The sequence below is a fragment of the Ranitomeya variabilis genome, chromosome 5, assembly GCF_051348905.1.
Source record: "Ranitomeya variabilis isolate aRanVar5 chromosome 5, aRanVar5.hap1, whole genome shotgun sequence".
NCBI lineage: Eukaryota > Metazoa > Chordata > Amphibia > Anura > Dendrobatidae > Ranitomeya > Ranitomeya variabilis.
The window spans coordinates 582,146,327-582,171,134 of NC_135236.1; the positions used below are offsets into that span (position 1 = coordinate 582,146,327).

Below are 24,808 nucleotides of genomic sequence, written 5' to 3' on the forward strand. Positions count from 1 at the left end.
AAATGCCTAGGGGGGGACAGGTTCCCTTCAATTTCAGTTGTTGTGTCAGCGTGGCGGTCGCAGGACACATTGCCGCAACACAGCAGGGGAGCAGCTGGTGTTACTGAACCCCAATAACACGGCAGCAAGTGTTGACTGTGCAGACAGCACTTCTGGGCAGCAACTGGCGGTGCTGAAGCCCAGGGATAGCAGGCGGAGCAGGCGAGAGTTATTGCTGCAACACAGCAGGGGAGCAGCTGGCGTGACTGAACCCCAATAACACGGCAGCAAGAGTTGACTGTGCAGACAGCACTTCCGGGCAGCAACTGGCAGTGTTGAAGTCCAGGGAAAGCAGGAGGAGCAGAGTGTAGGCTGAGGCTTAATTGGAGCAAGTTGAAAGGTAACCTTTAACCCCCCAGGCGTTTGTAGCTGAAAGAGACAACTTGTGCAGCACTAATGCTGTGAAAGGAAAAGGTTGCTCTTTTAATTATGCTCCTTGCAAATGCAGAACTAAACACTTATAAAATGTGTCCCCTGATACAGTGAAACCGTCCCGGAGGTGGGACTTTCCTTCGCAATGGGATGCAGCACAGCCGTTATTCCTACCCCCTTGGCACTGTGCACTGCCTCCTCTGCGTTGTTTGAATCTGTCCCGGAGCCTGCACTGTTATGTTCAACCTTGGCCATGCGCAGTTAGCGCTGCCTGTTTTATGACATCATTTGTTGTCAGGCTGGCTGCGCCTGTGCGGCCGCGCTGCCAGAGATCCCGCCTCTCAGTGTCGTCTAATGTAATCACACTGCGGGCCTGGGATCCATGGGCATGCGCAGTGCATATCTTCGCCTCTCACTCATTTCCTTTTGGATTCTTCAGACTGTGCGGCATCACGGCCGTGGCATGCTAGTAAGGATCAGCTGACAGCGCATAGTCTGAAGAAGGTGGAGGGAGATGAGTGAGAGCCTGAGGTGAAGATATGCACTGCGCATGCCCATGGATGCCAGGCCCGCAGTATGATGAAATCAGAAGAGACTGCAAGGCAGGGTCTCGGGCAGCGCGGCCGCACAGGCCCAGTCCGCCTGACAACAAATGATATCAGAAGACGGGCAGCACAAACTGCACATGGCCAAGGTTGAACAAAACAGTGCAGGCTACGGGACAGATTCAAACAACGCTAAGGAGGCGGCGCACGGCGCCAAGGGGGTAGGGATGACGGCTGTGCTGCATCCCATTCCGAAGGAAAGTCCCACCTCCGGGACGGTTTTACAGTATCAGGGGACACATTTTATAAGTGTTAAGTTCAGCGTGTGCAAGGAGCAAAACTAAAAGAGCTACCTTTTCCTTGTGCAGCATTACAGCTGCACAAGGTGGTTCTTTCAGTAACAAACGCTGGGGGGGACAGGTTCCCTTAAATTTCAGTTGTTGTGTCAGCGTGGCGGTCGCAGGACACATTGCCGCATACACAGCTGGGGATCAGCTGACGTTACTGAAATCCAATAACACTGGGTCATGTGTTTTGACTGTGAAGATGGCACTTCTGAGCATCAACTGGCGGTGTTGGAGCCCAGGGATTACAGTTCAGGTGGTAGAAACATGAACGCAACAGGAGACATGGATGCTGTAGCCAACCAATGATTTAATCTGGAAGAGGAGTGGCAAATTCCTGCGAGATCCAGGCCTTGTTCATTTTCAGAAAAATAAGCCGGTCAATGTTATCGGAGGATAGTTGCATGCGACGGTCTGTTAGTACACCACCTGCGGCACTAAAGATGCATTCCGATAATGCACTAGCAGCAGGGCAAGCCAGCACCTCCAATGCGTACTGGCTTAGCTCTGGCCATGTATCCAGCTTAGAGACCCAAAACTTGAAGGGGGAAGAGCCGTCTGAGACTACAGTAAGAGGGCAAGACATGTAGTCTGTCACCATCTGAAGGAAACGTTGCCTCCTGCTGACTGGAGCCGCCTGTGATGGTGTAGACATTTGTGGCAGGCACACAAAACTGTGCCACAGTTGTGCCATCACTCCCACCGCCTTTAAATAGTCGTGCTGGACTTTGGGCGTCGCCGATTATAGCTTGTGTCTTGTGCCTGGTGATCTCGGTCTGGTGAGGTGGTCTAGAAGAAGAAATATCGTATCTGGTGGTGTATTATCCTTTGTCATATTTCTCCTTCCTATATTTGTATTTGTTTTGCCCTGTGCACATTATAGTGTATTCCTGTGTGACTGCGGCATGGTGCATTTTTCAGTTTTCCCTGTCTGTGCTTTCTGTGGGGAATGGTGTGTGGTCTCTTCACTGGGTGGCGGGTGGTGGTTTCAGCTTAGGGCTGAAACAGGAGACAGGGTCAGGCTTGGCGGCACAGACATGCACACCTTTAGTGTAACTTCTGGGAAAGGGACAGACAGGGTTTCCCTAGCCTGAGGGATATCGCAGGGGCCTGGGTACTCAGCCATAGTCTACCTGGTATCCCCGTGGCATTAAAATCAACCCAAAAAGAAAAAAAAAAGTATCTTTTTTTTTTTCGTCATGGATCCCATGACTTCCATAACCCACCAGTTGAAGGCGCTGTTTTTACAGGTCTCTGAATTGAAGGGGGCAGTTCAGCAACATGGTCTTGTGGTATCTAATGCACAAGTGGAAACTGCAGGGAGAGTTGCAGAGCCAAAAATCCCTTTACCTGAGAGGTTTGCTGGGGAACGCAGTAAATTTGTTGTTTTCCGTGAAGCTTGCAAATTGTATTTTCATATGCACCCGCTTTCCTCAGGTAATGAGGCTCAGCGTGTGGGCTTGGTTTTGTCATTACTGAACTAAGACCCCCAAGCATGGGCGTTTTCATTACCTTCTGATTCAGCTGCATTTAACTCAGTAGAGAGTTTTTTTTTCTGCTCTTGGACTCATTTATGATGATCCTGACAGATTGGCTCTAGCAGAATCTAAAATACGCGCTCTCCACCAGGGGGAGCGAATGGCGGAGGATTACTGTTCTGAATTTCGCCGCTGGGCGGTGGACACACAATGGAATGACTCGGCGCTGCGGAGTCAGTTTGTATGTGGGGTTTCGAGAAGGGTTAAACAAGCCCTTATGATGTATGAGACTCCTGCTTCTCTAGAGTCTGCCATGAGTCTTGTTGTTCGCATTGATCGCCGTTTGCATCAGGGGGCACTAGAGACGCCGCCTATGGGGGAGGTCGTAGGTGTACGTGAGGTTGCTGCAGGTGAGCTCACGGAGCCTATGCAAATCGCAGGGGTGTCGCATCATCAAGCCCCCTCGCTCAGGAAGCAGGGACTCTGTTTTTGCTGTGGTAAAAAGGGGCATTATGTAAATGCTTGTCCTCTGTTTTTAAAAAAAAAAGCGCAACGGCGGAAAACTACTAAGCTCAGAGGGTGTGGAGGAGGCCAATCTGAGCTTATGCATATCCTCCATGGTGGTCTCTCAATGTATGCTTCCTGCCAGAGTTATTGTCACTGGCAGAGAGCTGCCAATCACTGTTTTTGTGGATAGTTCAGCCACTAATCTCATTGATGAAGAGTTTGCGCGCACGGCCGCGTTCATGGTCAAAAAATTGCCTCATCCTATCCAGGTGGTCACCATCAATGCTACCCCTCTCCCACAGGGAGAGATTACTGAGTTTGTGGCTGAGGTTAAACTCCACAATGGGGTCCTACATTCTGAGCAGGTTACATGAAGGGTGCTCAGTAATCTTCCTGCACAAATGGTTCTGGGTTTTCCACGGTTGTCTATGCACAACCCGGTGATTGACTGGAAAACTCAGGACATAATTCAGTGGAACGGATTTTGCCAGGATAATTGCCTGGCCACATGTGTGTCCGATGTGACTCCAAGCATTCCTGAGTCACTGCTGGATTTTGCAGATGTGTTCTCAGAGAAGGGTTGCTCAGAATTGCCACCACATCACCCCTATGACTGTACTATTAGGTTTAAACCAGGGGCTAAATTGCCAAAAGCTAGGATGTTCAACATCTCTGGTCCTGAGAGGCAAGCTTTAAAAGATTACATTGCTGAGAGTCTGAGCAAAGGGCACATCAGGCCTTCATCTTTGCCGGTGGCAGCAGGGTTCTTCTTCATTAAAAAGAGAGATGGCGGACTACGCCCGTGTCTGGATTTCAGGGAGTTAAACCAGATTACGGTTCGTGATCCATACACTATGCCACTGATACCTGATTTGTTCAACCAGGTGGCTGGTGCTAAGTGGTTTTCCAAGCTTGACCTCAAGGGGGCTTACAACCTCATAAGAGTCCGTCAAGGTGATGAGTGGAAGATGGCTTTTAATACTCCTGAGGGTCATTTTGAAAATTTGGTGATGCCATTTGGGTTGACAAACGCGCCTGCAGTTTTTCAACATTTCATAAATGATGTATTCTTGCATGTTCTGGGGAAATTCGTTATTGTGTACCTTGATGAAAATCTAATTTATTCATGTGACCGTGATACTCATTTAGAGCATGTGAGGCAGGTGTTACAGCTACTCAGGGAAAATAAGCTCTATGCAAAACTTGAGAAATGTGTATTTTCGGTTCAGGAGTTGCCTTTTTTGGGTTATAATGTGTCTGCTTCAGGGTTTAAAATGGACGCCGCTAAGGTGCAAGCAGTGCTGCATTGGGAACGGCCTGATAACCTAAAAGCACTTCAGCGGTTCCTTGGGTTTTCTAACTATTATAGAAAGTTTATCAAGGATTTTTCTACCATTGCTAAACCGCTTACTGACATGACGAAAAATGGTACCAATTTCTCCGCCTGGCCTCAAGCTGCTGTGCGCGCATTTGAATTTCTGAAGAACAGTTTTGCTTCGGCCCCCTTTCTGGTGCAATCGGACATATCAAAACCATTTACCGTGGAAGTCTATGCGTCTGAGTTTGGAGTGGGGGCGGTGCTGTCACAAGGCTCATCCTTGGGCGAGTTGCGTCCTTGCGCCTATTTTTCCAAGAAGCTGTCGTCTGCCAAACGTAATTACGATATCGGCAACAGGGAATTGTTGGCTATCAAGTTGGTTTTTGAGGAATGGCGTCACTTTTTGGAGGGGTCGGTCCATCAGGTTACAGTTATCACCGACCATAAAAATCTGCTGTATTTGGAGTCAGCCAAGCGTCTGTCCCCCAGGCAGGCTCGCTGGGCATTGTTTTTCTCGCGGTTCAACTTTTTTGTCACGTACCGACCTGGTTCTAAGAACACTAAGGCGGATGCTTTGTCCAGGTGTTTTCCGGGGGGAGAACCTCGGGAAGATCCGGTACCCATCCTCCAAAAGGGTATAGTGCTCTCGGTTCTCACGACCGAGGTTGAGGCTGAGATTGCAGAGGCTCAGGAGGAGGTACCACCAGAGCTTCCCATTAACAAATCATTTGTACCTCTCCATCTTCGCCTAAAGGTGTTGGGTGAGCATCATGATACTGTTCTGGCTGGTCATCCAGGGGTTAGGGGTACCTTGGAGTTGGTGTCGCGTCGATTTTGGTGGTCCAAAATCCAACAAGACGTGGTCTCGTACGTGTGAGCATGTACCACGTGTGCTAGGGCTAAGATGCCCCGCTCCCGTCCTGCTGGCACACTACATCCTCTCGGGGTACCCAGTAGGCCATGGATGGAGATTTCTATGGATTTTATTACAGATTTGCCCTCCTCTGCTGGGAACACGATCATTCTGGTGGTTGTTGATCGGTTCTCAAAGATGTCGCACTTTGTGTCTTTGCCTTTGATGCCTAACCCTAAGACTCTGGCTCAGGTATTTGTGCAGGAGGTGGTCAGACTTCACGGGGTCCCGTCTGATATCGTGTCTGATAGGGGTACTCAGTTTGTGGCAAAATTTTGGAAAGCTTTTTGCTCACGGCTGGGGATCAAGTTGTCGCATTCTTCTGCTTTTCATGCTCAGTCAAATGGTCAGACCGAGCGTATGAACCAGAATTTGGAGCAGTACTTACGTTGTTTTGTTTCTGACAATCAGGAGGAGTGGTCGATGTTCCTTCCTTTGGCTGAGTTTGCTATAAATAATCACCGTCAGGAATCGTCTGGGGAGTCCCCGTTCTTTTGTGTTTACGGGCGCCATCCTCAGTTTTGTACTCTGCGTCAGGGGGGTTCTACTGGCGTCCCGGAGGAGGACCAGTTAGGAGCACAACTGGCATCTGTGTAGAGGAGAGTGAAACAGCACTTACTAAGCGTAGGTGCAAGGTACAAACGAGTGGCTGACAGTAAACGTGTGACAGGTCCGGACCTGAGTGTGGGTGACTGGGTGTGGTTGTCCACAAAAAATATAAAACTCAAGATTCCATCTTTGAAATTGGGTCCAAGGTTTATTGGTCCATTTAGGGTTGCCGCCATCATTAACCCGGTAGCCTACCGTTTGGCGCTCCCTATGGTATATAAAATACACAACGTGTTCCACAGATCTTTATTAAAAAAGGTGGTGGGTTCTGTGGACATGGCGCCTATGCCACCTCCAGTCTTGGTGGATGGCAATTTGGAGTTTGAAGTCTCCAAGGTGGTTGACTCTCGAGTAGTGCGCTGCACATTACAGTACCTGGTGCATTGGTTTGGTTATGGGCCAGAAGAGAGGTCCTTGGTACCAGCCTCGGACATACATGCGGACCGGCTGGTCAGTATGTTTCACCGCCGCCATCCAGACAAGCTGGGTCCTATAAGTCGTGAGGGCCCCGGGGTTCCTTGTAGAAGGTGGGGTACTGTCATGTCGGACGCTGTTCACACTAGGGCGTCCGACAGACAGCGGTAATTCCACTTACGTCCACTACATGCTCAGTGGCGTTGGCTAAACTTTATCCAGCTTGCTCAGGGTTAATCTAGCTGGTAATTAGGCTGGGTCACGCCCACGGCCTTAAAATAGTCATGCTGGACTTTGGGCGTCGCCATTTATAGCTTGTGTCTTGTGCCTGGTGATCTCGGTCTGGTGAGGTAGTCTAGAAGAAGAAATATCATATCTGGTGGTGTATTATCCTTTGTCATTTTTCTCCTTCCTATATTTGTATTTGTTTTGCCCTGTGCACATTATAGTGTATTCCTGTGTGACTGCGGCGTAGTGCGTTTTTCAGTTTTCCCTGTCTGTGCTTTCTGTGGGGATTGGTGTGTGGTCTCTTCACTGGGTGGTGGGTGGTGGTTTCAGCTTAGGGCTGAAACAGGAGACAGGGTCAGGCCTGGCGGCCCAGACATGCACACCTTTAGTGTAACTTCTGGGAAAGGGACAGACAGGGTTTCCCTAGCCTGAGGGATATCGTAGGGGCCCGGGTACTCAGCCTTAGTCTACCTAGTATCCCCATGACAGATGATGAGTCACCAGTGCCCGCAGCAGGCACAGAATCCCCACGTCCTCTTCCTACTCCACGGCCACGCCCACGCCCATGTGCCTTACTACCTGCCTTCTTCATCTTGGTTGACTGATAAAGATAAGCAGAAAAGTACTAAGGGCTTAGTGTGATTATTCCTGAACAGCTCCTAACAGGTATAAGAAACACTAATTTTCTAAAGTGTGGACTAGATTTTAATATGAGCTAATGTGGCCTACACAACTGTAAAGTCGTGTGTGTGGTGAACTTTATTTATTTTTTTCTTTTTTGGCAGAACTGACTACAGAGTGAGCTGCACTCACACACGGACCGTGCAGACAGCCGTAAATGGCGCTGCAAGACCAAAACAAGCTCCTCTATGTAGTCCTACTGTATATAGTGTTTTTCCACAATCTAGCTGGTTACGGATGGAAAGCCACTAATAGGAAATATTTGAAAAACTGTGCAGCAGGCTGCACTAATTGCAAAAAAGGACAATGGATTGAACGGTATGAGGCAGTGACGCACCCTGAGCTGACTACAACCGGCTGTGGTTGCGGACAGACTACAGAGCGATGTGAACTCACACAGAGACCATGCAGACAGCCGTAAACGGTGCTGCAAGGGCAAAAAAAGCTCCTCTATGTAATCCTATGTAGTGTTTTTCCACAATTTAGCTGGATACGGATGGAAAGCCACTAATAGGAAATATTTGAAAAAATGTGCAGCAGGCTGCACTAATTGCAAAAAAGGAAAATAGATAGAACAGTATGAGTCAGTGACGCTCCCTGAGCTGACTACAACTGGTTGTGGCTGTGGACAGACTACAGAGTGAGCTGCTCTCACACACACAGAGACCTTGCAGACAGCTGTGAACAGCGCTGCAAGGCAAAAGCAAGGTTCTCACACAGCGGTTGCTAAATTAGCCTGGGTAAAGCACTATGAAGCAAATCGCTATCTCTAAACTGGCCCTCAGTCAGAACACAGCGTCCTGTCCCTAACTGAATTCACAGCAGAATGAGCCCAAAATGGTGGCGGCGACTTTTATAGTGCATCATGACTTCATTTCAGCATCCAATCACAGCCATGCCAGTAGTTACATGCCCACCATGCAGAACAGGATGTGCCCACACTTCTAATCATTCCTCATTGGCTGAATTTGGGCACTTTAAATTATGGGAACTTCCGATTCCGGTATCCGATATACTGAAAGTATCGGAACTCGGTATCGGAATTCCGATACCGCAAATATCGGCCGATACCGATACTTGCGGTATCTGAATGCTCAACACTACTCCTAGCCAAAATATCCCTAAAATTATCCAAGAGTTTAGCAACAAACAAAGGGGCAGGAGGCAGGAGGTAGGATATTCTAGAAAATAGGGTCCAAAATTAACACGTCCCAATGTTTACAGATGACATTTGCAGGCGCTTGCCATTGGCTGTTGTAAGTAGAAATCAATCTTACCTGATTTCTATCATTTGAATCAATACTATGTTGTTTATCATAAAGGAGTCAATCACGGGTAGTTTTCTTTGCACTCATATAGCCCCTTTTAATACAATGGGCACTGTATCCTCTGGCTGTGAATCTGCATGTCAGGTCTGTGGCCTAACTTTCAAACCGACTTTCATGTGAGCAGATCCTCTTAGCTCTGAGAAATTGGCCAATGGGAATACTTCTAATTGTGGATATGTGGTGGGAAGAATCTGCTTGCAAAAAATAATTTGTCACAGTGGGTTTTCTGAAAACTTCAGTGTGCAATCGACCATCCAGTGATGCTGAAATGTTGAGGTCCAAAAAATCCTGGCTTCTGCCAGAATTAAAAGTAAGTTTGATGTTTATGTCGTTATTATTTAGGGTATTGATGAACTTGTCCATCATGCCTTCCCAAAGGAAAAAAATGTCATCAATATACCTCATCCAGTTGTGAACTAGGTTCACATTCTGGATGAGGTCACCTTGGAAAATGTTTCTCTCCCATGCTCTCAAAAATAAATTGGCATACGCCGGAGCACAGGAGGCCCTCATTGCTGTACCTTGTAACTGTAAAAAAATTTGATTGTTGAATGTGAATTGTGAACATTAAGGTAAGCAATAAATTCCAATAAAATCAAAATTAGGTCAGCAATGGGGGACTGATGTTACTAGATTGTAGGAACCATTTTGTGGCTGCCAACCCATCTGAGTGTTTGATGGAAGTATAAAGCGCTTCCACATCAACCATAACCATGATCATGTTGTTCTCCAAATGTAGCTGGTCAATGCATTGAAGGGCCGATGTGGTGTCCTTGATGTGTGATGGTAAGGTAGAAACAATGGGCTTCAGAAAATGGTCCACAATATTAGATATAATCTCACATAACCCTCCATTACCTGCCACGATAGGTCATCCTGGTGGATCTCTTGGGTTCTTATGTAGTTTCGGAATGATAAAGAATGTGGGCAGTTTTGGATGGAGGGTTTTCATGCTGTCCAGCAATTTTTTTTAGAGATACTGTAATGCCTTCAGCAAAAGCCTTGCCCAAAATACTGATGAGTTCCGTCTGAAAAGATGACATAGGATTGAAAATCAGTCTATGATAACATGCCTGGTCATCCAACAAACTATTTGCTTGTCTTTTGTACATCTGGCAAGGCCAGATGACCAAGTTGCCACCCTTATCAGCTTGTATGAAAAGCACATCTTTCCAGGATTTTAATTCTGTGAGTGCCAACCGTTCATTCATGGTAAGGTTAGAAGGACCCCTACAATTCTCAGCTAGATGATCTATGTCCTTAGTGACCAACTTCGTGAAGACCTCTACTGCCAGACACAACCCCAAAGACAGAAATTTTTTAGATTTATTATAAAGATGGCTGGGGATATCACTTACCTCCGTGGATGTATTTTCCTCTTCCAGTGATTCCAAAATTTCTAATGCTTGCATCTCTTCAGGGAAGGTAAAAAAAAGAATCCCTAGGTAGATTTTCATGATGCAATTTTTTCAAAATAATTTTCCTGGAGAAGAGGTGAGTATCTTTTATAGCTAGGAACGTATCCAGACAAAAGGAAGGAGAGAAAGTTAATCCTCTTTCCAATACATTAAGCTGAGTAGATGTAATCTCACGTTGCGATAAATTCACTACCTTAAAATGGTCTTTGTTATTGTGACTTTTGTTTGTTGCCATTTATAAACTTATCGATGTCATAATCATTCATATCCCTTTGGAATTTTTTTCGTTTTCCTTGGTTCACTTCTTCCCATTTAATGCTATCAGGTTCAAGTTCCTTGAGCCATTTGTCCAAAAGGTCCTTAGGTACATCTTTTTGTAAATAATTATGAATCGTTCAATTCGTTGTCAATCTCCCCAAGGGAAAAATGATCATTTATAGCTCCTTGATAAACTTGATTTTGTGAAAAAACAAATGTGAACAGGTCAATGACTAAAATATACACTGCTCAAAAAAATAAAGGGAACACTTAATCAACAGAATATAACTCCAAGTAAATCAAACTTCAGTGAAATCAAACTGTCCACTCAGGAAACAACACTGTTAGATAATCAATTTCACATGCTGTTGTGCAAATGGAATAGACAACAGATGGAAATTATTGGCAATTATCAAGACACACTCAAAAAGGAGTGATTCTGCAGGTGGGGACCACAGACCACATCTCAGTACCAATGCTTTCTGGCTGATGTTTTGGTCACTTTTTAATGTTGGTTGTGCTTTCACACTCGTGGTAGCATGAGACGGACTCTACAACCCACACAAGTGGCTCACGTAGTGCAGCTCATCCAGGATGACACACTAATGCGAGCTGTAGCAAGAAGGTTAGCTGTGTCTGTCAGCTTAGTGTTCAGAGGCCGGAGGCACTACCAGGAGACAGACCAGTACACCATCCAGGAGACGTGGAGGGGGTCATAGGAGGGCAGCAACCCAGCAGCATGAGGCTGGTCTGAGTGCCCAACATCCACAGATGGGGATTTTGCTCACAGCTCAACACCATGCAGGATGATTAGCATTTGCAACAGAACACCAGGATTGGCAAATTCGCCACTGGCACCATGTGTTCTTCACAGATCAAAGCAGGTTCACACTGAGCACATGTGACAGATGTGACAGAGTCTGGAGACGCATTGGAGAGCGATCTGCTGCCTGCAACATCCTTCAGCATGACCGGTTTGGCAGTGGGTCAGTAATGGTGTGGGCTGGCATTTCTTTGGGGGGCCGCACAGGCCTCCATGTGCTCGCTAAGGGTAGCCTGACTGCCATTAGGTAACGAGATGAGATCCTCAGACCACTTGTGAGACAGTATGCTGGTGTGGTTGGCCCTGGGTTCCTCCTAATGCAGGACAATGTCAGACCTCATGCGGCTGGAGTGTGTCAGCAATTCCTGCAAGATGGAAGTCATTGAAGCTGTGGATTGACCTGTCTGTTCCCCAGACCTGAATCTGATTGAACACATCTGGGAAATTATGTCTTGCACCGTCCACCAACGTCACGTTGCACCACAGACTGTTCAGGAGTTGGCGGATGCTTTAGTCCAGGTCTGGGAGGAGATCCCTCAGGAGACCATCCGCCGCCTCATCAGGAGCATGCCCAGGCATTGTAGGGAGGTCATACAGGCACATGGAGGCAACACACACACAACTGAACATCATTTCCTTGTCTTGAGGCATTTCCACTGAAGTTGGATCAGCCTGTAATTTGATTTTCCACTTTGATTTTGAGTATCATTCCAAATCCAGATCCCCATAGGATATTCATTTTGATTTACAGTGCAGACCAAAAGTTTGGACACACCTTCTCATTTAAAGATTTTTCTGTATTTTCATGACTATGAAAATTGTACATTCACACTGAAGGCATCAAAACTATGAATTAACACATGGGGAATTATATACTTAACAAAAAAGTGTGAAACAACTGAAAATATACAAAAAAAGGTTGCACTCTATCATGCCAAAACACGTCAAATATGAAATACATGAAATATGAATAGCAAAATGGCTTTTTGAACATTAGGAAAACATTTTTTTGAGACGCTTAGCACAGAATTTGGCCAAATAGTGTGAGCCCATCAACCATCGTCAAGGTGGTCTCATTAAACTGATGGGTACCTGACCTCCCTGTCCAAATGTGAACACTTACCGAAGGCTAATGTCTGTATGCTTGGGTGAATATGGACACCTCTCTCAGCAAAGCCTACATATGGGTTGGCCGGAACCAAGTGTGATTAGATGTAATTAAAAACCAGATGGTGAAGGGAGGAGTGCTCAGTCAGTAAGCTAACATAGAAATGACAGAAAAAAGACTGGCACATCCAAACTAGTGTGAATAGGTGCATACCTGGAGCAGCTACCTCCATGTATAATATACAAAAAAAGTTGCACTCCATCATGCCAAAACACGTCAAATATGAAATACATGAAATATGAATAGCAAAATGGCTTTTTGAACATTAGGAAAAAAAATTTTGAGACGCTTAGCACAGAATTTGCCCAAATAGTGTGAGCCCATCAACCATCGCATCGTCAACGTGGTCTCATTAAACTGATGGGTACCTGACCTCCCTGTCCAAATGTGAACACTTACCGAAGGCTAATGTCTGTGTGCTTGGGTGAATATGGACACCTCTCTCAGCAAAGCCTACATATGGCTTGGCCGGAACCAAGTGTGATTAGATGTAATTAAAAACCAGATGGTGAAGGGAGGAGTACTCAGTAAGCTAAAATAGAAATGACAGAAAAAAGACTGGCACATCCAAACTAGTGTGAATAGGTGCATACCAGGAGCAGCTACCTCCATATATAATATACAAAAAAAGGTTGCACTCTATCGTGCCAAAACACGTCAAATATGAAATACATGAAATATGAATAGCAAAATGGCTTTTTGAACAGTAGGAAACATTTTTTTTGAGACGCTTAGCACAGAATTTGCCCAAATAGTGTGAGCACATCAACCATCGTCAAGGTGGTCTCATTAAACTGATGGGTACCTGACCTCCCTGTCCAAATGTGAACACTTACCGAAGGCTAATGTCTGTATGCTTGGGTGAATATGGACACCTCTCTCAGCAAAGCCTACATATGGGTTGGCCGGAACCAAGTGTGATTAGATGTAATTAAAAACCAGATGGTGAAGGGAGGAGTGCTCAGTCAGTAAGCTAACATAGAAATGACAGAAAAAAGACTGGCACATCCAAACTAGTGTGAATAGGTGCATACCTGGAGCAGCTACCTCCATGTATAATATACAAAAAAAGTTGCACTCCATCATGCCAAAACACGTCAAATATGAAATACATGAAATATGAATAGCAAAATGGCTTTTTGAACATTAGGAAAAAAATTTTTGAGACGCTTAGCACAGAATTTGCCCAAATAGTGTGAGCCCATCAACCATCGCATCGTCAACGTGGTCTCATTAAACTGATGGGTACCTGACCTCCCTGTCCAAATGTGAACACTTACCGAAGGCTAATGTCTGTGTGCTTGGGTGAATATGGACACCTCTCTCAGCAAAGCCTACATATGGCTTGGCCGGAACCAAGTGTGATTAGATGTAATTAAAAACCAGATGGTGAAGGGAGGAGTACTCAGTAAGCTAAAATAGAAATGACAGAAAAAAGACTGGCACATCCAAACTAGTGTGAATAGGTGCATACCAGGAGCAGCTACCTCCATATATAATATACAAAAAAAGGTTGCACTCTATCGTGCCAAAACACGTCAAATATGAAATACATGAAATATGAATAGCAAAATGGCTTTTTGAACAGTAGGAAACATTTTTTTTGAGACGCTTAGCACAGAATTTGCCCAAATAGTGTGAGCACATCAACCATCGTCAAGGTGGTTTCATTAAACTGATGGGAGTACTCAGTCAGTAAGCTAAAATAGAAATGACAGAAAAAAGACTGGCACATCCAAACTAGTGTGAATAGGTACATACCAGGAACAGCTACCACCATATATATTTTCTGTCACAACGGAAAATGTCTTATATTCTAGTTTCTTCAAAGTAGCCACCTTTTGCTTTGATGACTGCTTTGCACACTCTTGGCATTCTCTTGATGAGCTTCAAGAGGTAGTCACCGGGAATGGTGTTCCAACAATCTTGAAGGAGTTCCCAGAGATGCTTAGCACTTGTTGGCCATTTTGCCTTCACTCTGCGGTCCAGCTCACCCCAAACCATATCGATTGGGTTCAGGTCTGGTGACTGTGGAGGTTCAGGTCATCTGGTCTGGCGTAGCACCCCATCACTCTCCATCTTGGTCAAATAGCCCTTACACAGCCTAGAGGTGTGTTTGGGGTCATTGTCCTGTTGAAAAATAAATGATGGTCCAACTAAACGCAAACCGGATGGAATAGCATGCCGCTGCAAGATGCTGTGGTAGCCATGCTGGTTCAGAACGCCTTCAATTTTGAATAAATCCCCAACAGTGTCACCAGAAAAGCACCCTCACACCATCACACCTCCTCCTCCATGATTCTCGGTGGGAACCAGGCATGTAGAGTCCATCCGTTCACCTTTTCTGCATCGCACTGTGGTGCAGTGACCAATGTTACCGCCAGGCACTGTGTGTGCACTTCAAGATGCACTTGGAGACATAATTGTATTGAAACAATGACTGGTCATGTGATTGATGGACGGTATGTATCACAGAGAAGGCTTGTTGCTGTGATGTAACCTGGAGTGTTTCTTTAAGGCACATAAAGCAATAAGGAATTGCTTAGTATATTTGGGTCCGGGTTATGGGTAGCTATGAGAGATGGGAGGGTCTGGCTACCCACATACCTCACCACTGGGTGAGGGCACTCACTGTACCTTTTTTGCCCTGTAGGAGTATGAGGACCTGTAGTGATGTCACGCTCACCTGACTAGCCATGTGACAGGTACCTGGGTGTGGTTACACCTATGAAAAGGAGGTGTGCGTATCTCAAGCAGAGTGAGTGTTTGGTAGTCTACAAGTGTGGACCGACTTTCCATGTGTCCTGGCTGGACAATGCTGAGTGGCCTGGGTGCTGTAGGTCCTGTATGGTCAGTATTGGAGGCTCCTGACTGGTGGAGTCATCCTGGAAGCACTGTGAGACCGTCGACCTGGACAGTCCGTGTTTTTGGACCTCGGACTGATGTGAAGTCAGCGTGTGAACTGGTACTCCTGAGAGGTAACCCCGGACAAGGGGATTGTAATATTTAGCACAGAAGGCTATTGGCTGCATGAACTGACTGAGGGTCGTGACAAGTTCATGATATATAACGCAATGGACTGTACGTCATGTGGTTTATGATGTGTAATAAACCAAAAAAGACTGATATGTGTGAGATATCGTGCCTGAACTGAATATCCTGCTGCCGAGCGAGTATTCCCCAACCCACTCAGGTAGCGTATTCCCCACAGCACAAAGACACGGTGGTTGGAACCAAAGATCTCAAATTTGGACTCATCAGACCAAAGCACAGATTTCCACAGATGTCCATTCCTTGTGTTCTTTAGCCCAAACAAGTCTCTTCTACTTGTTGCCTGTCCTTAGCATTGGTTTCCTAGCGCCTATTTTACCATGAAGGCCTGCTGCACAAAGTCTCCTCTTAACAGTTGTTGTAGAGATGTGTCTGCTGCTAGATCTCTGTATGGCATTGACCTGGTCTCTAATCTGAGCTGCACTTAACCTGCGATTTCTGAGGCTGGTGACTTGGATAAACTTATCCTCAGAAGCAGAGGTGACTCTTGGTCTTCCTTTCCTGAGGCAGTCCTCATGTGAGCCAGTTTCTTTGTAGCGCTTGATGGTTTTTGCAACTGCACTTGGGGACACTTTCAAAGTTTTCCCAATTATTCGGACTGACTGACCTTCATTTCTTAAAGTAATGATGGCCCCTCATTTTTCTTTACTTAGCTGCTTTTTTCTTGCCATAATACAAATTCTAACATTCTATTCAGTAGGACTATCAGCTGTGTATCCACCGGACTTCTGTACAACACAACTGATGGTCCCAACCCCATTTATAAGGCAAGAAATCCCACTTATTAAACCTGACAGGGCACACCTGTGAAGTGAAAACCATTTCTGGTGATTACCTCTTGAAGCTCATCAAGAGAATGCCAAGAGTGTGCAACAGGAAAGAAATATATCTTGGTACCGTGTTAGCCAGTAGATAGAAAAATATTTAGAATTGAGAGTCCTCAGTGGTTGATATCTTTTAATGGCTAACTGAAAAGATGGTAACAAATTGCAAGCTTTCGAGACTACATACGTCTCTTCATCAGGCAAAGACTAAAACAAATTCTGAAGAATCACATATTTATGCACAACATAGAATAGGAAAAAGAAAAAAAAAAGGGTGAGGGGAAAAAGAGTGTGCAAAGCAGTCATCAAAGCAAAAGGTGGCTACTTTGAAGAACCTAGAATATAAGACATATTTTCAGTTGTTTCACACTTTTTTGTTAAGTATATAACTCCACATGTGTTAATTCATAGTTTTGATGCCTTTAGGGTATGTGCACACGTTCAGGCATTTTCGTGTTTTTTTGAGTTTTTTCCGCTATAAAAACGCTATGAAAACGCATAAAAAACGCATACATATGCATCCTATCATTTAGAATGCATTCCGCAATTTTTGTGCACATGATGCATTTTTTTCCGCGAAAAAAACGCATTGCGGTAAAAAAAAGCAGCATGCTCATTAATTTTGCGGATTTTTCGTGTTTTTCCTGCTATTTAATGCATTGGGAAAAACCGCGCAAAAAACGCATGCGGATTTCTGGCAGAAATGTCCGTTTTTCGTCAGGAAATTTCTGCAAGAAATCCTGACGTGTGCACATAGCCTCAGTGTGAATTTACAATTTTCATAGTCATGAAAATACAGAAAAATCTTTAAATGAGAAGGTGTGTCCAAACCTTTGGTCTGTACTGTACATTGATCATTTTTATGTTTTATTGTTCTCAACACATTCCACTATGTAATGAATAAAGATTTGCAACTGAAATATTTCATTCAGTGATATCTAGCATGTGGGAGTTTAGTGTTCCCTTTATTTTTTTGAGCAGTGTATTTTGGAAAAGTCTTTGAAAAAGTAAAATTGCTGCTAAACTTTTAAAACTAAAAAGCATAAAGAAAACCTTAAAATATCAATTTTGCTTTTAATTTGGGGACATACAAAATATTAGGAGTCCTCATTAAAGCTGTAACAAAAACTATATCATTTAGTACAAAGCACTGGCACTTTAATTTATATGTATACAATTCTGAGAAACTCCCCTTTTTTGAATGAAGATGTATGCAGGACATCAAGGGTAAACAACAGATTCAAAGTGCACACATTTCTTTGCAATGAAAAAAGGTGTAAATGTTTGGTAGGTGGAAGATGGAAATAGCACAAACCACCAGATGTTTTGTATTAACTCTTGTTTCTGCTTGGGGGTTATTTATTGTTGATTTGCATATATTTTTAATCACAGATAGTGAAACCCAAAAAAATCCTTCCATCAAAAATATGCATTGTAATAGGAGTCTGGTTTTCCTTGTGGTGTTCTATATACAATAAAGAGTTGCAGCCAATAAACTAGGCATTTATTCCTAGTTGTGAGGCAATCCTTTTTTTTACATATTTACTCACCTATCAAGGTGCAGTGATCCTGGATCAAGGCACAATATTAAGTGCCGGTTGTTGTAGACACAGTTTGCTATTTACTCTCAATTTCCTCTTGTTCTTTTTTTCTGGCTATTATTTTTGGAATGAATGGGATTTTTTTTTATATTTTGTTAGTTCTACCTTAGGGATATCCAGGGATATAAGGAACAGTTATCGTGGAGTGGGGGCGCCATCACGTGTTATCTAGGGTGCCAACCTCTGCTGCCAGGCAGTGCAAGAGGACGAGGGTCATCTTATGGTGTATTATTAGGGTTTTGTTACTCTTATCATATTTGATATTTGTTAGTTTGTTTATAAGGAATTTCATTAATAAAGATTGATATTTTTAGGTTTTCCTTATGCTTTTCGGTCTATTCACAACCTTAATATTATTTGAAGTAATTTTTGAAAGCTTTAAACCTAATAACATCCTAATAAAATAAAAGGACATTTGAAAAATTATGCCTATGTAAAGTAGATGGAGATAAGGGAATCTGCAGATGTATTTCATTCTGCAGATTGATAAAGAATTTCCCATGAAAAATTTAAATTAAGTTAAAAGAAAATCCTCAGTTCTGACATCTTTTTCTATAATCTTCTTTGTGCCAGTACTTCCAGCTCTGAGTAGGTCACAGATTACATGATATTATGGCATGATCGTGCACGTATTGATGTCACGACATGTAACATGACATAATGATGTACATTTCCTGAGGCCTACTATGAGCCAAAAGCCTGATCGCAAAGTGAAGATCACGTTTCTTGTTTCTTCCTTAGCAATATTTACTTGGTGTCGGGGCTGTTGGCCTGAGAAGGGCTAAGGCATCACGATTACATGACATATCAGTGCAAATTGTATGTCACAATGTGCATCATAATGTCTATTGCTTTACGTGATAACCAGGTCTCAGGCAACATGCATCATAATAACACAAGGGTGTGCGTCATGTTATCTGCTATAGTCCTGCTAGGTGCCAGAAGCTAGGCTCCAAGTGAAAATAATGGAAAATGTGTAGGAGGCACAGAGCACCAAAAGGTGGGCTGTGGCTGAGGGACAAGATAGCGTGTGGAAAATTATTTATTTTTTGCCATTTTTCTCATCACAATTTAGCAAAATGGCTACAACCTGACGTGCCATTTTCCTGAATTTATGTAAAACAAATAACAAATATTTGCATTTTGCCCAATTTTGATGTTTGTATAATTCAACTCTAAATCAATATACGGTATGTTGAACAGATTTGCTCATCACTACAAGCATGCCAGCGATATTACCACATAAGGTGATACTTTAAGTTTGAAAAGCTGGCCTGTAAGGAAGGTGAAAACTGGCTGTGGCAGTAAGGTGTTTATGGCAAAACAACATATAATATTACCTTTTACAAATTTAGGCCTGGTCCTCAACTTTTAGGTTTAATAGAGAGAAACAAATCAGCTCACCATGTCTTTTAGGGCTTGTTTCCACTTGCGAGAAACACGTCCATGTCTCGCATGTGAAAACCAAGCTCTGGCGCCGGCACTCCAGAGCGGAGCATGCATCTCCATGTATTCCTATGCTGCCGCACGCTCCGCTCTGGAGTGCCGGCGCCAGAGCTTGGTTTTCACATGCGAGACACGGACGTGTTTCTCGCAAGTGGAAACAAGTCCTTATCTTGACCTCCTGTATGATCACCAAACACCTCACACGGACCAGGGTGAAGTAGCCATAATGAATCCAACAGAAAAGCAGGTGTGTACAGCAAGTGGTGAAGATAAAAAAGGTGTACTGAGTCCTGGATACCATATATATGGACGTAATTTTACTATATTTTCATTAAAAGCTATTTTTTATCCTCACCACTCGCTGGACACACCTGCTTTTCCAAATATCATTTATATTGTAAAATACAATATAAATAATCAAAAAGTTAATGAGTGAGTTGTGATGGGCTATGTGCACATGACATCTTTTAGCTACTTTCCTGAAGTGGCTTCGCCAGCAGTTTTGCCATTGAGCTTCCAGTGGCTCCACTGCCGGCGTCTTTCACAGTGTACTGATAAATAGAGAGCCAATGGTTTTCCAGTAGAAGAAGCCTGAAAAATGAGAATATTCACTTTCTTAACTGCTTCAAGATTTCCGAAACCTGAAGTGGGTAAAAGAAGTGACACAAGACCAAACTTGTCCACAGCAATGCCATTCTGACAATGAGGTGAACTATGCTATTACTATGGTGTGCTTCTGTCACACTCTTTTGGGCAAATTCTGGGCAGAACTCACCAAAAAAGAAGCTGTGTAAACACACAGTAGCCTTAGTCTGGGATCACACACAAAGTTTTTCATACATTTTGGGATGTAGTTTTTGTTTAAAAAAAATGTTGAGCCAAATTCAGAAATGTATTCAAAAGTATTGGAAATTATAAAGAAAGAAATTTTGCTTTCTTTTTTTATTGGATTCACTTCTGGCTTTGAAGAATTTGTGCCACAGATACTACATCAACAAAATTTTGATAGTGCCAAATACCAGTATGTAGAAAAAAAAAGCTTTTTTTCGTGCATAGCATATCAACAAGAAACAAAAATTGAAGCTTAAAAAATGCGATAAAAACGCACTCAAAAGTGCAATGAAAATATTGCAAGTAAACTATTTACCTAGTAGATGTAGAAATGCTGCAGAACATTTGCATCATTAAAAACTCTCGTTAAGCTCATTGTGGGAACTTAGCCTTAGTCCACAAAATCTCATATATATCCATATAAATTTTTGCCTAGCGGCTTTAGATCAACGTATGATTTTGGGATGTGCGGTTCATGCTCTTTTTTTTTTTCTTTTTGCACAAAGCATGTTCTTGTCTCTTTCTTGGACCAGCACTCCTCCCATTTGGCACAGGTGATTTTAATTAGCAGGAGACTGCAAAGTAAGGGGTCTAGCCCATTTTTGCTCTCACTGAAGAGCTGGAGGAAGGTGAGTTTAAATGCTCCTTTCATTTTGGTGCTGGTGCTGTGTGGCGGCCATTGTTGCTGTGGCTTTGTGCTGGTGGGGCGGCGCGGTCTGGAGTCATGGGGGCTCAGTCTCGCAGCATGGGTGCTGTGGGGCAACAGGCCTTCCACCCTGCTGGTGCATGGCCGCTGCGGCGGTGGTCGCTGCACGGCTCCGCTCCGTTAGGGCGGTAGGACCCACTACGAGGTTTGCCGTGAACTGGCAGTGGGCTTCATACAGTCTGATCAGAATGTTAAACTGAAAACCTCATGTTCAGTATATAAATTTTTGCCTAGCGGCTTTAGATCAACGTATGATTTTGGGATGTGCGGTTCATGCTCCCTTTTTTTTTTTTTTTTTTTTTTTTTTTGCACAAAGTATGTCCACATAAGAACTAACTTGTTAAACAGCTCTTAAGCTGGGTGTAATCAGACATAAATGAAAATACAGTATCAGTGTCATTAGTTTGTCGAGTATATCCAATTTATTATACTTCATTGAAATTTATATTTAGTTCTTCGTTTGTTTGTTTTTTGCAGGAAATGTCTGAAAATGATATTCAGAAATTCCCCAAAACACGTGTACCGTAAGTATAGAACAATTGTTATAATTTTTACCGTATTCATCTGTAAATATATAAGCCAGATGAATAAATGATTACAAGTTTAAGTAATACCCCAAAACCCTTTCCTGTCTCCTCCGGTGAGCCCTGATGAATTGTGGAGCAGCAGTCCGCAGGAGGTTGTGTCTGCTGCTTTGCCATTCATGGAGGTCTGCTGTGACTGGTGCATCTGCTTTAGAATGCTACAACTTTATAGAAAGCAAAAGCAATGAACTGGAATGGAAGTTGGTGTTCATGGGTAATAATCTGCGGGAACACGGGATGTCGCCATGGACAGGAGGCAGATCAAGAGTTAAAGTATCTATTTAACAATAAATGCACTCCACGCAGGGAGTAATGGGTTGCAGGGTGATGGTAGGAAATGGGTCAGAACTGGGAGAGTGGCAGGGTAGGAAAGGGACCAACGATAGTTCAGAATTAAAGGGGTGAAACTTATCAGACTGTAGTCTTCTTCTGTGCGGCGTCTCTGGGTTCCAACGGTGGCACTGACAACAGTGGCACGTGAAGTCTAAGCGAAGTTTGTAGCAGGTGGGAATCCAAAGGTGGCACCAACAACAGCGGCGCGTGATGTCTCAACACAGTCTCTGGGAGTGGGTGGATTTCCCGTACCTAAAGGTGTCTGGCATGGTACTGAGTCCTCAGAAAAGAGATCGCTGGAATGGGACTTTGCTCCGCGGCGTACACTGGTCCTGGGTGACAGGGCTTGGGCCTCGTCACCTGCCTTTCTTGGCGTCGCACACCTGATACAGTCCCCGATGTCAAGTCTGCGTCTCCTCCAGTCGCGCAGGATGGAGGGGGTCTGTCACCTAGTAGTACATCAGTGGTGGGCCTATATGAAGGAGTACTGTCGGGTCAGGCTGTATGCACTGCACGCTTTACCCTGTCAGCAGACACGCACCACTCTCCTTTCCTGCTCCGGCTCTGCTCTGTGCACATAGCTCTACACGGCTCCACTGGCACACTATTCCCCCCTGCACTACAGCTCCTTTCCTCCTGGATGGCAGCAGCACAGCCAGTACCAGGCCTGGTACTCTCAAGTGGGGGGAGGGGCAGTATAGCGTGCTGCTCACTGCTCTCCTCTGCGCTACTCTGCGCCGGCGTCTGACTGACTAGATTTTCATGCTTTTCCCTTTTTGTTTCCGATGCTGCATGCTCTCCAATGGCTTTCCCCTCCCCCTCCTGTCAGCAGGAGGCTCCCTCTCTCTCCTCCTTCCCTCCTGCAGCAGCCTCTATCAGGCTTTCCCCAGAAACAGAGGATGCAGCCTTTTTAGTTCTGGACCTGTCAGGCAGGTACCCGCGGTCCGTTCCACCTCCTTACACATGCAGCATGTAAGTGCACGTTCACGCTGGCCATCTAACAGACAAAACCCAAGAGAAAAACAAAGGGAGCAAATACTCTGCAGTAAACAAATTAATAGCAAAAGTTCATGAAAATAATATAGCATACCTCCCAACTTTTGACGAAGGCAAAGAGGTACAAAGGTAGCGGTAAGCACAGAGGCAAATTTTAGACCATGGCCACACCCATTTCACAACTAGTCACACCCTTATCCACAGCCAACCACGCCCATTTAGCACTGCTGATCACACCGTTTCATAAACAATAATTATAAACAGAAAGAAATATGTCCATACTGTATAATGACCACACATGATGCTCAATACTGTATAATGGCCACACATGATGCTCCATACTGTATAAATGCCACACAGTATTCCATACTGTATAATGCACACACATGATGCTCCATACTGTATAATGGCAACACTTGATGCTCCATACTGTATAAGGGCCACAGTGTTCCATACTGTATAAATGGCCTCACATCATGATGCTCAATACTGTATAATGGCCACACATGATGCTGAATACTTTATAATGGCAACACATGATGCTCCATACTGTAAAATGGCCACACAGGGCTGCATACTGTATAATGACCCCACATGATGCTCAATACTGTATAATGGCCACACATGATGCTCCATACTGTATAAATGCCACACAGTGCTCCATACTGTATAATGCACACACATGATGCTCCATACTGTATAATGGCAACACTTGATGCACCATACTGTATAAGGGCCACACAGTGTTCCATACTGTATAATGGCCACACACGATCCTCAATACTGTATAATGGCCATACATGATGCCCCATACTGTATAATGGCCACTCAATGCTCCATACTGTATACTGGCCACACAGTGCTCCATACTGTATAATGGCCACACATGATGCTCAATACAGCATTTCAAAATCACTGCTGGAGAACAAAAATCGCACAACTACTGCCTTGTGGTGTTATACTGCCATCTTGTGCCCACCAGAAGGAATTGTTTCTACCAGAATATCTCTTCCCTGATTTCCATTATCTTGGTTTCCTATAATTGGCTTGCATTTCTCGTATTCATGATAGATCTCTTGTAATATGGTATACTAGTAAGCCTTCTTGCTAGATAGGGAAGGTGCTAGAAGCGTTGCTACTAGTGTTGAGCATTCCGATACCGCAAGTATCGGGTATCGGCCGATACTTGCGGGTATCGGAATTCCGATACCGAGATCCGATACTTTTGTGGTATCGGGTATCGGTATCGAAACAACATTAATGTAAAAATGTGTAAAAGAGAGAATTAAAATAAAAAATATTGCTATACTCACCTCTCCGACGCAGCCTGCACCTTACCGAGGGAAGCGGCAGCGTTCTTTGTTTAAAATTTGCGTTTTTCTTTCCTTTACATGAAGTCCCGGCTTGTGATTGGTTGCGTCGCAGTCACATGGGCGACGCAACCAATCACAGCAAGCCGTGACGTAATTTCAGGTCCTTAAGGATTTTAAAATTACGTCCCGGCTTTGTGATTGGTTGCGTCGCAGTCACATGGGCGACGCAACCAATCACAAGCCGTGACGTCACGGGAGGCTGGACACGCGCGCATTTTAAAATGCGCGCGTGTCCAGCCTCCCGGCTTGTGATTGGTTGACCGCGACGCAACCAATCACAAAGCCGGGAGGCTGGACACGCGTGCATTTTAAAATGCGCGCGTGTCCAGCCTCCCGGCTTGTGATTGGTTGACCGCGACGCAACCAATCACAAGCCGGGAGGCTGGACACGCGCGCATTTTAAAATGCACGCGTGTCCAGCCTCCCGGCTTTGTGATTGGTTGCGTCGCGGTCAACCAATCACAAGCCGGGAGGCTGGACACGCGCGCATTTTAAAATGCACGCGTGTCCAGCCTCCCGGCTTTGTGATTGGTTGCGTCGCGGTCAACCAATCACAAGCCGGGAGGCTGGACACGCGCGCATTTTAAAATGCGCGCGTGTCCAGCCTCCCGTGACGTCAC

At 44.6% G+C, this 24,808-nt stretch overlaps 1 protein-coding gene across 1 annotated transcript in view; it reads left to right on the forward strand.

Moving 5' to 3' along the window:
• The window catches only part of LCP2 (lymphocyte cytosolic protein 2), a 1,300,494-nt gene that overhangs the window by 118,705 nt on the left and 1,156,981 nt on the right, over nt 1-24,808 (forward strand). The window contains exon 3 of the mRNA XM_077265986.1: nt 21,380-21,426. Within this exon, the coding sequence (XP_077122101.1) occupies nt 21,380-21,426 (47 nt within the window). The remainder of the gene's footprint in view (nt 1-21,379; nt 21,427-24,808) is intronic.